The following is a 16252-nucleotide window of genomic DNA, read 5'->3' on the forward strand; positions in this document are numbered from 1 at the left end:
AATTCTGTAATCAACACCTGGCTACAATCCCCAACACTGAAGTGCTAATTGGAAGCATAACTGAAAAGGTCAGGCTATTTCAAGACAAGAACAGAATGTAAGATTAAAGGCAAAAATTAGGCTTGGGGGTGCAGGAGGGGCTAGAAGAATGAGTAGAAAAGCTGCTGCAGTAATTTAACATTCTTCTTGAAAAGTCCTCTGGGCTGCATATTCACTTTTGACCTTAGTTTGTACACCTAGGGGACTAATTTACTACAATCTTTCTTACACATTAACTAGATGCTGTGTATAGCACTGAGAATTTAACAGGAAAGTAAACCTGTTCTGTTCTTCCTGGGATTTTGGGCATATGGCAGTAGTCCTTTTTCCTTCCTCTTCTGACAAATTGGGAGTGACTTTGATTTTGGAGACATTTTTAATGATGTGCCTTTGTTCTGTAAAGCCACTGAGTTAAAAATTAATACAGCCCCAAGCAGTCATAAACTATGTTTCCTCCTACGCAACATAGCAACAAAACTGTTTATCCTGTTTTACTGTATAATCATTATGGTTTTGCACTCGTGTTCACTTTGGCACTGATGTTTCTTCTTTGATGCCTAGTGGAAAGTTTATTCAATCCTTCTGTCTCAGTGCTTGCCTTTAGAAAATGCTGTGGAATTTTAGAAGCAATCTTTGAATGAAGGAAGCTGGCTACAAGTTATAGGAAACAAAAGTGTCAGACTGCTTTTATCTTTTAAAATATGGTCAACAACTTGGATTTTCTGTTTAAAAACAAAACCCAGAAATTAATATTGTTTTTCTTGTATTTCACTGATTTTAATTTGATCTATTGCATCTGAGGACAATATCTGTTATACCAGCTTTTGGAAGGCTTTCATCCATTGCTTCTTGAAAATGCCCCTAGTAACTCCTCCTCATGTTTAGTCCTCTTGTGCTCTGAAGGATATTAAAAAGCTAAGCTTTGCTTTGCAGGCTGTGGTAGTATCATGAACGGTGATGAAAGAAGCAAGAAGCTCCAGCTGCTAATAATACCAGCATCCTGAAAATGTTTTAAAAAATAGGTCCACTGAATGTATTGAAATAAAAGGCTAAAGGCTTTTCAGGTGGATGATCACATTGTGTATGGCTTTTTCATAAGTTTCGGTGCCTTGTTAATGAGAAACTGATTTTTCACTTTCAAATCCATTGCACTTACTTGGAAGAGAGCAAAGTGCTTATAGATCAAAATATATATAACTGAAGGAAAGGCTGTCAGAAGCTTGTTTGGCAGACTTTCAGGCTTCATTCTATATATGTCCAGTGGTCACCAATCAAATGAATGGTTTGTAGAATACTTAGACTGATTTCACACTTAAAGAAAAATCTTGACCTCATGAGTAGAAAAACCTTCACTGACCAAAGCCAACTTTTTATTCATTTTCTCTGACAACTTTCCCCTCTCCCCGAGGGAAAATCCTGAGACATGAAATAAATGCATGGATCCATATTCCAGCACTCCATCAATAGCAGACAGGTATAGCCTAGGGAGGAAAGAGAAGCTTTCATAAAGGCTAAGTAGCATTGTCTGAAACACTCGAAGTAAGACAACTTGAAAAAGTGTTTAAAAATAAACAGGAGAGGAAAAAGCAATATAGTTACCATTTTATAGATAGGAAAAATCCAGTATTTTGGGTTTTTGGGAAGTCCCAGTAAAATAACACTAAAATCTAGTTTCAGATGTAGATTGAAATTGAAATATAGAAATATTAACCAAACTTTAAATAAAGGCATAAAGGTTAATATCTTTAGCAAAACTGGGTGTTGGGTGGATTTATTGATTTCTGGCTGTTGGTAACTTACGCTTTTGTAAAAGATGTTTATCCCTTTAGAATCCTGTTCTTTGTTATTGGCCATGTTCTCTTCTGTCTTAGCTCTGAGGCTTCAGGAAGAAACAAATATATTTCCATTGTATGGGGAGACTGTAGCTGTGGTCATACTCAGTTATTTTCTCTAGGAGTGCTCTGTCTCATTGCACAGAGTGAGAGATGAGGCAGAGCCAGTAGAGCAGAGATACAATACTCTGTGTTTTTAATCCAGATTTCTCTAATTAATTCTTTAGTGTGTAATACCATAATACACAAGTATTACTTTCAGTAATACACACAAGGATGAATAAAATTTTGTAAGAAAGGCAAGTTTTGCCATACTTGCTAAAGTACCTTAATTCTACCTGTAAGATCCTTTCTCTGCATGATGCAGCATAATTTTCATAGAATGAACATTCCTAGAAAGCTACCTAGTAGTGTAACCGCACTAATACAGCCCTGCCACTGTGAATATTTATTTGGACTGCACTGGTGTTTGCCACATGTTACTTAGTAGAGTCACTTAAATCAGTTTGTTTCATGGAAAGTCATGAGGCTATTCCTTGGACAGAGTGAATTGAAGTGGGAAGTTCCATCTCTACTTGTGGCCAAAGTGGAAAGATGAGTCTTCTGGCCAAAGTCAGGTCAGAACAATAATGGAAATACACAGCAGGGACCTGAAGAGATGTCCTACTGTAGCTCATACCCTTGCACTGTTGGAAACTCGATCACATGTATCCCATCACTAATGTGATAATTATACACAGTTGCACACAGTTACACAGCTGTACCTAAATGGTACTAAGCATTCCTGTTCTGACTGGTGGTGTTTCAAAGCAATGTTGCATGAGGGTGAATGACTATCCAAGGTATCGAGGAGAAATCAGGCTGTAACTGCTAGTAATTCCAAGGGAAAATGTACATTCAAGTTTGTTCTAACCACTTGTTTTGTTTTTGTTTTTTTTTCCCCCCTAACAGAGACAAGGAACCGGAGCTACAAATGGAAAAGACAAGACATCCGGTGAGAATGGTAAGGGTAGACTGTATTTCTTGATGGAGAATATTGAGTCAAATTGAGCCAAAATATTTTTTACTGTAATGATAGATGTCAGGTAGCAACAACCTTGTTTCTTATCTTGCCTTTTGAATGTGTTTTAAAAACTGGAAGGGCTTCAGTGGGATTGTTTTCTTTGTATTTGTACGTTTAAATTGTATGTTTAAATCATCTACTAAAGTAGAGACCTGATTCTGAGCTTCTACTATGGTAAACCAAAGGACTCTGTAGAAGTCAGTGCAGATAAAAGTTAGGCTAGAACAAGACAATGTTAGCTATTTGTGAGAAGGACACCAGGAGACTAGGTTAAGTATTATGAGCAGCTGCTACACGAATAGGGAACATGAACAAAAGTAAACTAGTTAAAAGGACTTGCTCATAAACATAGTTTCTGTGGTCTGATTCATGCCACCTAGTTTTAGGCCCATTACTAAGATACCAAAGTTAGAAGCCACTTGAATAGAGCTCATCTGAGTGTTGCTAGAGAGAGGCTATGGATGGAGCAGCTCACATTAAAGGACCATATGGCAAATAGGCTCTTAACTTCCACACTCTACATGAGCGAATCTGGACTCATGCTCCACTGCTCTAAGGAGCTCATCATTGGGGGTTTTTTTTTTTTGGACTTTAGCGAATGGGCTGGCAGGAACCAATTTCTGCCCCTTAAGTGGCACAAACAATTCTAATTGGAAAATGTTGATTTCCCACCCCCTGAGGAAAGTAAAACTGAATTTTCAGTGAAAACAGCAATTGTTTTTTAGCTAAAATCTAATTTTATTTCCTATAGGAGGCAGAAATGTTTTACACACAAATGATCACTTGATTAAAATCCAGTTACCATCAGAAATATTTTTCAAAGGAAAACATTTTGATCGGCTTTATTATATACCCAGCTGAATATGAGGCAGCATCAGTTTGTAGACATTCATGAACAGGACAAGGATTGAACTATATAAATATGCTGTCTGCTTCTGTTTGATCATCCGGTTCTAATGAAAAGAATATGTTCTGGTAGTCCATCCCATCTACTGAAAAGCAGGAAGAATGTAAGTGTCTTCTCTGAAAAGCCAAGGGTTTTCTGACATGGGATATTTGAGCAGTTATTGAGGATATGCATTTTGGCCTTTACATGGTCTGAACAGAATTATTTGGCCCTTTGAGGCAACACATCCTAAAACATTAAGAGACTTCTTTATGCTTAGTTTTCCTATTACAGAGAGGTGACTTTCCCATAAGGGCTGTTTGCATAATGTTACAGTAAATGAAATCTGTAGATGATGTTCCCAATATGATAAAACACAAATTAGAGTGGAAAAAAGAAATAAATATTTTGGCTTGTTACAGTGTCTTGAATTAGTGGGAACAAATGTACCCTGACAGCAAAGCCATTTGCATTCTCAAGTTAACAGGAAAGGAAAGCAAGCAAAATTATGTCAGCCATTCAGGCAGTACGAGAAGCATGTTTTTCTCTTTACTGTTTGAGCACACTATGGACTGAGCTCATTTGCCTTGAATTTCTTCCCAAATAAAATTGTCCTGTTGTCAAGTTTAGCTTAGATTTACTGATCCTGCAGCCTTTTAAAAAGCAAATCCTTTTTTTCCTCAAAGGGAATTTTGAGTGAGAAAGGGCTGTACCATTAATTTACAAATATATATGATTCTAGTTGTAGCATAACTTTAGGTATAATATAAACAGGTGGATATGCAGTTAATCTTAGACAAATAGATACCAATTATTTTTTGTAATGAACTTATAACAAAAAACCTGTCACCTAAAATAGAGGTGCAGCAGGGGAGATGGAATAGAGTCCTCTGATCTCCCCAATCCACATGCTTGCATGAAAATAAAGCAGAATCAGAACTTTGAACCTGAGATTGAATTCTAAATCAAAGCAGCAGAAATGTATAGCTCTTTGTCCTTATTAGCTCTGTGTAGTTAGAATTCAAGCAGAAGTGATTTATTCCTCTGAAAATTGGGGTGGGCTGTAAACGTACATACACAATAAATCTTCCGTTACATGTTTTTTGGCCAGAAGTCTGCAGTATGTCCATGTCTCAAATTTTCATTGTTGCTGTTATCAGCCTCTTCAGATGTTTGTTTCCCTGTCAAAAGGAAACTTTGCCCCTTGTTGAAAAAGGGGGGGGGGGGGGGGGGCAAAACCCCTTTCGTCTTGTTGTTAAACAAAAGTCATGCTATGAAAATGTCTGTAAAGGCAAACTAATCTGGTCACTGTCCTTGCCCTTGATTACAAGATCAAGAAAAGTTGCTGAAAACTAGCCCTAACAGCAAATAAAGATGCTCAGCTGTTTTCAGGGGTTTTGATTCACACAGTGGAGACACTGCTATGGGTCAAGTTTTGTGCATTGTTTGTAGAAAATGAATTTTGGGCCCATCTCTAGGCTGGCTCAAAACTGGAAAAAATAAAACTAATGACCATGGCAATCGGCATTCTCTGTCTTTGAAGACATGTATGGTGTTGCTCTCACTGTAAAGCATTTGGGGAAATTCAATCTCTGAAGATTCCTTTTATAGTAGTGATAGTTTTGGTAGACACATATGAATGCACGTTCTTGTTTGACCTTCGTTAGATAGCAACATTATATCCTTAGTTGTATTTAGTTCCTACCGCCACAGCAGCGGTCTTCCTTAGCTAGCCTCCCTTCCAGTGCAGGATTTTATCACACACAAAATGCAGGCTCAGTCCCAGTGTCTACTAAACTGGCACTGCCTTTTTCTAGCAGCCTTGCTTGTTGGCTCAGGCAGATGAGCAATGGAAAAGACGGAGCTTCAGAAAAGCCTGTAGTGTGGAGCAGTGATATGCCACAGTACAAGAGTTTGTAATAATGGGAGAAGAAAATCCTATATACAAACTGTACTGGTTGTCATGTTGATGAATGGACTGTTGTACCTACATGGGACCTTCATTCATCAGCAGCTATATTCCCTCAGCTACCTTCTTGAATAGTCTTCCAGACTGGTAGGTGGTAAGGTGTGGGTGACAAAGCTCACTCTTCTCTTTCAGAGCACTAGTCATTAGCAGACAGGATTCCTCTCCACTGTATTTCATATAATACATACCACCATATCTTCTTGGGTTTTATGCAGCAACGAGCCTGGTAGTTCTTGAAGCTGTATCAGTATTATAAATACTGAATAATCACCCGTGTTGGAGTAACTTTTACTCACACTGAGGGTTTTGCTGTTAACCTTCAATGACCTCACTGGATGCTGGTCAAGCCCTAGATGACATTTGTAATGGGAACAAAAGGGCTTGACCTTTTAAACAAGTTGTAATTTGTTCTCTTACGGGTTATGATCAAAATCAGATGGTGATTCATGTCTTCCTAAGGAAGAGTGACTGTTGCATTACAGTGTGCTCTCATGGTACATCAGTGGCTAGTGAAGTCAATGGAAGAGCTCCTGATAGCTTCAGTGGGCACTGTATAATGCTGAGTAGCTTTTCTATCCAAAACATACTACTAAGCTGTCAGGAAAGTCTATGTAATTTCATTCTGTTGTCAGAGTGGGAAGAACAAAAATATTATTGGAAGTAAATTACATAAACTAGTTTTCCTGGGTGAAAACTGGTCAAAGGACTATTTTTAAAGAAACACCAGCCTAATAATTAGTAGTAATACTATGCATACAGAAGTACCTGTATGAAAACAGCTTGTACGTAGGAACCATGTAACTGTAGCTGCCATAATCTCATTGGGTCTTGAAGGACTTCAGTCCACCTGAAAGCCAAGACATACTTGTGTGTGCCATTATGAACTTAACTTGTAAACTCCATTATATAATGCTGTTCTCTCTGGTAGAACATCCAAAGGGAAGACAGCAGTACTATCCCCATGCACCCCCTCCTATATGAATCTGACTTGGTCTGATAGAGTCAGTGTGGGATAAGAAGCTATAATTTCCTTTTTGATGACCTGGTTTGATTGATCGGGCCTGTTATGGTTGCAGATGCATCATAAATGAAAACAGGCTGTTCCTACCTGTATTGGGTTTGCATGACAAGGTTTTGGTAGCTGGGAGGCTACAGAGGTGGCTTCTGTGAGAAGCTGCTTGAAGCTTCCCCTGTGTCTGATAGAGCCAATGTCAGCTGGCTCCAAGATGGACCCACCACTGGCCAAGGCTGAGGTCATCAGTGACAGTGGTAGTGCCTCTGTGATAACGTATTTAAGAAGGGCAAAAAAATGTGGTGCAACAGTGACTGCAGCCAGAGAGAGGAGTGAGCATGAGAGAAACAACCCTGCAGATGCCATGGTCAGTGAAGAAGGAGGGGGAGGAGGTGTTCCAGGTGCTGGAGCAGATTCCCCTGCAGCCTGTGGTGAAGACCATGGTGAGGCAGGCTGTCCCCCTGCAGCCCATGGAGGTTGATGGTGGAGCAGATATCCACCTGCAGCCTGTGGAGGACTCCACACTGGAGTAGGTGGATGTCTGAAGGAGGCTGTGACCCTGTGGGAAGCCTGTGCTGGAGCAGGCTCCTGGCAAGACTTGTGGACCTGTGGCAAGAGGAGCCCACACTGGAGCAGGTTTGCTGGCAGGATTTGTGACCCCATGGGACCCACGCTGGAGCAGTCTGTTCCTGAAGGACTGTGCCCCATGGAAGGGACCCATGGTAGAGCAGTTCATGAAGATCTCTAGTGTGTGGGAAGGACTCACATTGGAGAAGTTTGTGGAGGACTGTCTCTTGTGGGATGGACCCCATCCTGGAGCAGGGGAAGAGCGTGAGGAGGAAGGAGCAGCAGAGACAATGCATGATGAACTGACCGCAACCCCCATTCCTTGTCCCTATGTGCTGCTGGTAGGGGAGAAGGTAGAGAATTTGGGAGTAAAGTTAAGCCCAGGAAGAAGGGAGGGGTGGGAGGAAGGTGTTTTAAAATTCAGCTTTTATTTTCTCATTATCTTACTCTGGTAATACATTAAATTAATTTTCCCCAAGTCAAGTCTGTTTTGCCTGTGGTGGTAATTTGGTGAATGATCTCTCCCTGTCCTTATCTTGACCCATGAGCCTTTTGTTACATTTTCTCTCCTCTGTCCAGGTGAAGAGAGGAGTGATAGAGTGACTTTGGGCACCTGGCATCCAGCCAGGGTCAACCCAACACACTACCTTACTATTCTTACTACCTTGGCAATGTCACAAAGTTCCTTTGTAGGTTAACACTTCTCACTTCTCATTCTGTTTCACATTACCCTATGGGTTTTTTGCTATGTAATTTGCAAGCTGGTATCATACAGTCTACTCTTTACAGCCTAGCACAACTGGCAGGGAAATAATTGCATCAGAACCAATTATTTCTATCTTCAAATTTAGAACCACTCTTCTTCCTATTAATAGATCTCACCCTTTCTTCTGAAAGTACATAAGGCATGTGATTATTAATTGATATGTGTTAATCATTTTCTCAGAATATCAGATTTATCATTCAGTAATGTGAATATTAATAATAAAATATGTGTTTTCATGTGATGAATTCTATAACTTCTTGGGTCTGAGTGAAATGAAGATGAATAGGTTTTTCATTAATTTACATGTCATGGTGGATTAGGCCTACACAGTGACAGCAAGATGGTCAGTTGTACTGAAAAGTGAAGCCTTTCTTTTCAGTTTCTACTCATTCTCAAGCATTTGTCTCGTCAGTGTATGACCTCTGCTTTTTGGTGGTCAGAAAACTATAAATAAATGCTCTGCATTTCCTCCTCTCCATATAGTACACCATGGGATGCCTCTACAGTAGAGTTAATAAATTCTTGTCTTCTACATCTAAAATGGAGTCATCTAAACTCATTTAAATCTGAATGCTTCTAGAAAACATTAACAGTAATGGTAAAGAATTGTAAAACAATCATGCATGGTATGAGAGAGATCTCTCTCTAGTAAGCTTTCCTGGTAGAGGGATATGTATCTTGCAGTGTTAACCACAGTCCATTCACCCACTTCATCTACTCAAGGAATTTGGGAAGTTCTGCACTCTGTGCACACTGCACTCAGGAATAAAGAGTCTTGCTGGGTCTGACAGAGTGAGTTATCATCTTCATAGTTATTTATGTAGAGTGCTTAGCTTAATAGAGCTTGAATTCCCGGCTAGAGGCCAGCATCATTATTGTAGTATGGTCTAATATAAATATCTGTTTAAGAACTCAAAATTAATTTTCCACTAATATTCTCCAATGACTATGTAAAAATGTACTGTTTTTGGGAACAGCCCTACAAATAAACTTACTTGTGGAAAAAAGATTTTGAAAAGGGAGGGAACACATGAGGCTAATTTGTATAAACATTCAAAGGATCTCATGGAACATGGTTTGCTCTATCTGCCTGGGTCTAGAGGTCATGTTCTTTAGTCACGGGAAAGGACAGTGACTGAGCTGTAGCACTGCAATGCCTTGTGCATTTTGTCTTTCCCACAAAACATTTCTTGTGTGGCAAAAGATGAAATAGGTCTTGCAATCAATGAAAAAAAAAAAAACCAAAACCAAAAAAAACCCCAAAAAACCCCACCCAACCCTTTCAGACTACTTCTCTCTGATATTTCACACCCTAATCACCACTAATCAGAAGTTAGAATAGAGGGAGTATTGTATGAAACTAATTAATACTGAGTTTTCCTGGCTGTTGGGTTGAGTGGTGGGAGGAAAACTACCTTGCTTTCTTGTCTCTTTTTCTCTCTGGTGTTCTGCTAAAATTCTTTTGTACCTTGAAAGTGGTGCTTCATGGAATATGATCTCCCAGTTGGTAATGCAGTCCCTCTCTTCCACTTCTTTCAATCTATATCCAGAGCCAAATTCTGTCCTATCTTGTACAACCTAGCTGGTATTAGTGGGGATTTAGGAAGTGAGACGAGAATTATTCGCTGTACCTCATCCTCCATCTCTTAAAATAGGAAGCCTGTGTCTTGGCAACATTCCTAGATGTATATGCAACCATCAAATAATGTAACACCTTCACAAAGCCTAAATACAAAAGTGTTTGAACCCTCAGCATAGTTACATAAATTGTATTTGGTCATGTACAGATTGCTCAGGCTCAGAGGAAGGTGTAAAAATCCTGTGTGAACTCAACACCATGATCTGTAGCTGAGGGTGTTTCAGATGAGAGTTAGGAGAAAAATTCAAAGTAAACAGTTCTAGATGAATCCCATCTCAAGGCATAGCTATGCATGGCAAAAACACTGCAGGCAACCTTATCTGCTGAGTTTCATTTCAGGCATTTTCTTGGGGACAGCTACACATAAAGTTTACCCAGAACCAAACCAAGTATGTCTCGGGTCCTCTCCTGGCCTGTATCTCTTCCTTTGCCTGGGCTGGTCTGTTTGTCAAGGAGTTGGTTCATCTCTTCAGGCAGCCAACATGTCTCAGCTAAAGACAGATCGAGCCTTTAATAACAAGGCTCTCGGATTGTTCACAGATATTCCCTAGAGAGGATGCTGAAAGGAAGAGATGGGAATTATACAAGAACTTCATTTCTTCTCCTAGGTGAATTTCCATTTCTTGAGGCCAGGGATAGTATAAGTCCTCTCCAGAGGATACTCTGTGCTTATTTATTTGGGGCAATGATGACAGTGAAGGATTGTTCACAAAAATTTTCGTGTCAACAACTTTTGATGTTTATCTAGCAACAAAAACTTTTAAAGCAATAATTTTTATGTGTGTTTGAGATAAACTTCACCTACCCCCACACGTGTCTGTACATATGCAGTGGCTGTCTGGTTTCATGGAGAGGATCCTCTGGTGGAGTTTAAAGTAATGAATATACCTAATCTAAACTTAAGTAATACTTGTAAGAGAGCAGATACTGTTCTTATTCTTCTGTTATCTGACAAGTCGGGTTTAATACTGTGCATTAGTGCTGCACTTTATCTGGTAATGAGAAGCTTTTATTTGTAAATTTTTAGGCAGAAGCACCTTTAAAAATAAAAGCATTGTATTAAAAGTTTCATCAATTAGCAGAGCCAGCAGTGCTCATGTAGTCTGGCAAATGTCCTGCCTTTGGAATTCCCTGCAAGTTTTCATTGTGTGTATCATTTATCTACTCTCATGACTACCAAATAAGTCCAACTACTGATACAAAGAATATAGCATTATGCACGTGAAGGGTGTCTGTGTGTATGCTGATATATAATGTTAATTATGCAGCTTTTTCTTGCGTGTTGTTTTGGGGTTTTTTCTTCCCTGGGACTGCACTGAAGAGGAAAGGAATGGTTTCCTATCTGATGAAGGAGTACCAGGAGAGCAAATTAAATGCACAAGTCCCACAGGGAAAAAACAAAGCAGAACAGCACAACCATAGAAGAATGATTTCAGCTTTTTAAACTCACTTTTTAAAGACGTAACAACATGAAATTATTTCAAAATATATTTCTCCCTTTTTTTCCCCTTAGAGGAAAAGGTCCCAGCTAGCTGGCACCTTTGATATGGAAAAACCCTCACACTTAACACTCCTGCTAGAAATGAATCTGTCTAGGTACTTATATGGTCCTCACCACCATAGTAACTGAGTGTCTTCCAAGTATTTAAAAATAGAGATAACAATAACAATTTTTGCCCCAGTCCACCTCTTTCTTTCCAGCTTGCTACAAGAATAACTTGATTAATTTATGGGATGTTTGTTTTGCACACAGTACCTGCATACGACTTGGGAAGCTTGTGTGCCTGCTTAACATGTGATGCTCTCAAACTGAGTGCACTCAAAAATTCAGCTGCATTTCTAAAAATATGAGAAATGAACACATGTATATAAATATATATACTTACATATGGTCATTCATACAGTCTGCTCTTGCATCTTTGCAAGAGGTAGAAATTAGAGCTGTAGCATTACTGCAGTATTGCAATTAGAAGCAGCCCAAGAAAATAATTGTGAATTATGCTCACTTGTAACCAAGTTGCAGTAGTTAATAGAGGATCGCAGCCCTGTTGTGTTACACGGTGTGCGTACTCCCCCCTCCCCCCGAAAGCTTACTGTGTTGTCAGGCAAACCAGGTTCAGTGAGAACATGGAGGAGCAGTAAAATTGCCTGAAAGAATGGAGTCTATAAAACTAAAGGTAGAAAGAGCACCATTTAAGTCTGAGACCCAAGCCTCTTCAGGATATCCATGAGGATCTTGACATGCTCCTTTGTCCTTGTGTTTTTTGATATTTGCATTGACTGTGGCCTGTTACACTCTGGGTTTGGCCTTTTTGACTCCTGGTTTCCGCCCTTAGCTGACAGCCGCTGCTTCCCTGTTTGGTAAGGTTTTGTCTCAGTTTCTTTGTCCTTTCAACAGCGACAATGTGACTTGGATCGAGCTTCCTGCAGCATTGGGATCCTGGCACTTAGGAGGTGCCTAATTCAGTGGGTCTTTGAGCACCTGAAAGGTGGTAGGAGCCCTAATCCTTTCTGAGAAGCTGGTCTGTAAAGATCAGGCTAGGTCATTAGGAAAAAAAAAGTCAGTTGTAAATTAAGAAAAAAATAATAAAGCTTTGGAGACGCTGGTGTTTTTTGCCTTTTAGATGACTCATAAATATGCTGGAGTTCCCATCGAGTGTTAATGAGGAAAGGCAGAACTGAAATTATGCCTTTGACAAGTGCCATATTTCTTTTGGAAATCAGTCTGTAATTATCAGTGTGCTGCCTGACTATGCACCAGGGAGAACGAGACTTCTTTCCATGACTGGCACGTAGCTGACACACGGAGGCTTGCTTCCACAAATGTGCACTCATTTGAAACCGTGCTGTCATCAGTTCTCTGAGAAGAGGAACATTTAGTTCTGCTTTGCCGCTGGTAGGAACCCAAATGAAGGACATGGGTTAAGCCAGTCCCTAGATAACCCTAGTAAAACCAGTAATGTTAGCTCTGAAATGAATCTGTCCCTACATCATCAAGGGTGGTTTGGGGCTGTATCAGGACTAGAGTCAGTGGTGTATGTAAGCTAGTGTATTTACACTGGAAGTCCATGGAGCTGGACTGACTTGCACAAGTTGCAGATCTATCTCTACATGTTCCCAGATATGAACAACAGATGATTAAAAGGCTACAAGAGGTGGATGTAGCTCAGCAGCATGTTTTTTGTATTAGTGGAAGTGAAAAATGAAAGAGGAACACAATCAATGCACAACAGTGGTTACCAGGATTTACTATTGCAGAAACATCACTTGTCTTTTTGACTGTACACACTATCTGCCTTACTTCATATGTTAGGCTTTTGTTTTGTTCTGTTATTTTTCTTTTCCAGAAGACTTGGTTTTGTAAATGAAATGAAAATGCTTTTCCACTTAAGAGTTCCTTGTCTGTTAGTAATTTGGTAAATGATTAATCATTTTTTTCTGAAGGTTTTTAAGATTTTAATTTATAGCACACAGCTGTCTTAATGCACTTAGCTCGATACTCCAAAATTATCTTGTAATTTGGTGTTATCAAGCTCCCTTGTGTAAGCAGGCACCAGAATTTAGAACAGCAGGAGTGTTACAGACATGATTAAAATTTGGTCCTTAAACTGTGACCAGAACAAAGAGCAGTTAAGGCTGCAAAAAGGAATTAGATGCTACAACATGAACCAGCGCAACACCGCACCTTCAGTCCCGGTGCTCAGAGTGGATTTCAGGACCTTATGTAAAGTGCCTAGGTTGCCCATACAATGTAAGAGAAGAAGGGTGTCTCAAAGTGGGACTTCAGCCCACGTGTGTCTTGGGTTCCTATGCTGAACAGGGAGGTGTTAGGATTAATAACAGTAAACTCTGTCCCTCTCTATAGGTTAGGGGTGAAATTCCTCTTGCCTGGCTGTATCGGTGTACATCTGTGTGAGAGACCTAAAGCTCCATTTATCGTCAACAGAGAGAAATGTATTCTTTTGTGACATGATACTTATCAGAATGAGCTTCTCTGGAGAGCCTGGTGTTTATAGATCCTAATCTGATTTAGGTATAAAACGGCTTCTGTTTTGCTCAACTCTATCAAGGCTGAGGAACTTCTGGGTAGTACTAAAACAGAAGTCTAGAGCCTGCATACCTCTGGAGTTCAGTGGATGCTCAACAAGGTTTTTCAGAATGTCAGTTTTGGACCTGGGCATTTAATTTCTCCTTAATCCCATGTCAAGCATCTCCATCCTTATTTAGATCTGGCTGATCCTGGCCACCTCATGTCAGCTCTTCCAGCCATTTTCTCTATGGAAATCTGGATGTGAAAACATCCAAATATTTCCTGGCTTGAGGTCTTTGTTAGCTAGGATACTGGATCTGATGAAAGCATTTGCTTTGGTCAAGCACGCTTGGTATCGGTTCATTTTTTCCCCAGACCACCGTGGGTTACGAATAGGAAGGACTGAGAAAAATATGTATTTTCCAAGGAGGAATTCTCAAGAAAAGAAGAAACTCGGGTAGCACTGGATATGGAAAAGGTATTTCAAGAGTCATAGTAGAAAATAGGGCAGGGTGCTCTGGCAGCTCCTGGGAGATATTGTGGGTAGTCCAGAGACTGGAACTCAGCTCTCAGCACTTCTCTAGAGTCTCACAGTAACATTATTTAATCGTGCTTGATGAATGAGTACTCTAACTGTATTTTGAATATCTCATCTTTCATTTTAATTTATACCTAAAAACCCCTGAGACTGCTGGTTGACTCTAGGTGGGGAAAGCATTAATTATTTGTTAGGTTTTAGTGAAACACTGGCACTCCACAGCGACCAATTTACTAACTCCTCCAAAACCTGCCAATAAAAAATGGACATGTACAAATGTATTCATTAGTACAAACTAATTAAAATCCAGGCTAATAGCCAGAAAAACAATACATTATTGTAGGATTTTGGAATTCATTATGTGTCTGTATTAATCCAACAGTAACTATCCTGGCTCCGTAGTTTCTAATCTAAGTTACAGATCTCATACTGATAGCCAGACAGCTAAGAGTTAGCCTTTTGGATTGCTAATAGCCTTTTTACTCTAAGTAATTTCTACTTTCATAGGCTGTCCAGAAGCGCTCCTTTCTGACTATGTATTGCAACAACTCTCTCTCTCTCAAACACAATGTGTAGGAAAGAGTCCCTCACCTGAACATCTTTAGTTTTATTGCACAGTGGTGGTGCATTAACTTCCAATGCATTGTGACTTTGGTATTCTGTAGTTTGAGGCTGAGATTAGCCTTGATCAGTCCTTTCCTTTACTTTTGTAGGTTTTTTAATGGCTTATTCTGTTCATTCTGCCTGCTTTCTATAGGCATTGTTTTCTCCAGCTAAACAAGGCTGCACTATTGTATGTAAATGATTTTTACTAATGATTTTCTGTTTCAGTGTTCATAAAATAATTTAATTCTCATTAAAATTGGTAGCACCTTAAGAATTTGGGGCTGAGATCCCTATAGACACTGCAGAGAGTTTCTGACCCAAGTTTCTGACAGGAAGCAAGAATTTGCTATGGAGAAAACTCTGGGCTGGATTCTCTGGTTTGTGGCAGATGTGGTACAGCTAAACAGAAGGGTAGGAGGGGAGAGATTAATGAAGCTTGGAGATATGTTTATTCTTCTGGCCTTAGACTGATTTTACTGAGTTGCATGTAGGTTACCAGCTGTGGTACCTTTGAGAAAAGATGTGGATGCACATGTAATACCAGACCTCCAGTTATGTTTGGGAAGTATCTTGGGGTATGATGGGAGTGCATATACCCTTATCCTGGCTTATACAGATGGTTGTTCATACAGCACAGATGAGAATCAGATACCCCCCTTCTTTTCACCTCAAATAACCAGGGGCCAGAACCCACACAGGGAAGGACATGTAGACAGAGCTGAGGCAGCTGGATTCAAGGCTGTTTGGCATCCTGAAGCAGCTCCCTCTTGGTCTAGCAGCCAGCAGACTAATTACTAGTAGACAGTGCAAAGCACAGGTGTATTATTATCTCATCTAATGATTTTGTTCATAAAGCAGACAGCTGTATTTTTCACTAGCAAAAATTTCTTGGTGACCTTTACAGTGAATGTATTCGTAACTAAACTCTGTGTTTCTCTTGTGAGGTCTGCCTCTGGGAGGCAAAGACATGTTGTGCTGCCTAGGGGAAGCTGGAAAACAGCATTCCTGGCTTCTTTTAGCCAAGAAGGTAAGAAGACAAATGGAAGACGTGGTTTTGGACCTTTTTATCAATGAGTGATAGATGCTGTCAGTGGAGGGCACAGACACGGGCTTTGCTAATCAGTCATGAGTCATCATTCACCACCACTTTGTCTCATATTGGGCAAACTGAAGCCTTTGGCTTAAGTTCCTTTCTTTGTCAAATTCAAGAGAAAGAAATAGCTCTGGTAGACTCCTGTGGAAAGAAGTCTGGAGATTAAGGATCCATAAACAATACTGTATATGCTTAGCACACCGGCAGAAAGA

General features: G+C 39.9%; 1 protein-coding gene across 1 annotated transcript in view; it reads left to right on the forward strand.

Annotated features, from left to right (window-relative positions):
• PCP4 (Purkinje cell protein 4) overlaps positions 1-16252 on the forward strand; it is a 53152-nt gene that overhangs the window by 16974 nt on the left and 19926 nt on the right. The window contains exon 2 of the mRNA XM_075491863.1: positions 2823-2874. Within this exon, the coding sequence (XP_075347978.1) occupies positions 2823-2874 (52 nt within the window). The remainder of the gene's footprint in view (positions 1-2822; positions 2875-16252) is intronic.

The sequence above is a fragment of the Mycteria americana genome, chromosome 1 (genome assembly GCF_035582795.1).
Source record: "Mycteria americana isolate JAX WOST 10 ecotype Jacksonville Zoo and Gardens chromosome 1, USCA_MyAme_1.0, whole genome shotgun sequence".
NCBI lineage: Eukaryota > Metazoa > Chordata > Aves > Ciconiiformes > Ciconiidae > Mycteria > Mycteria americana.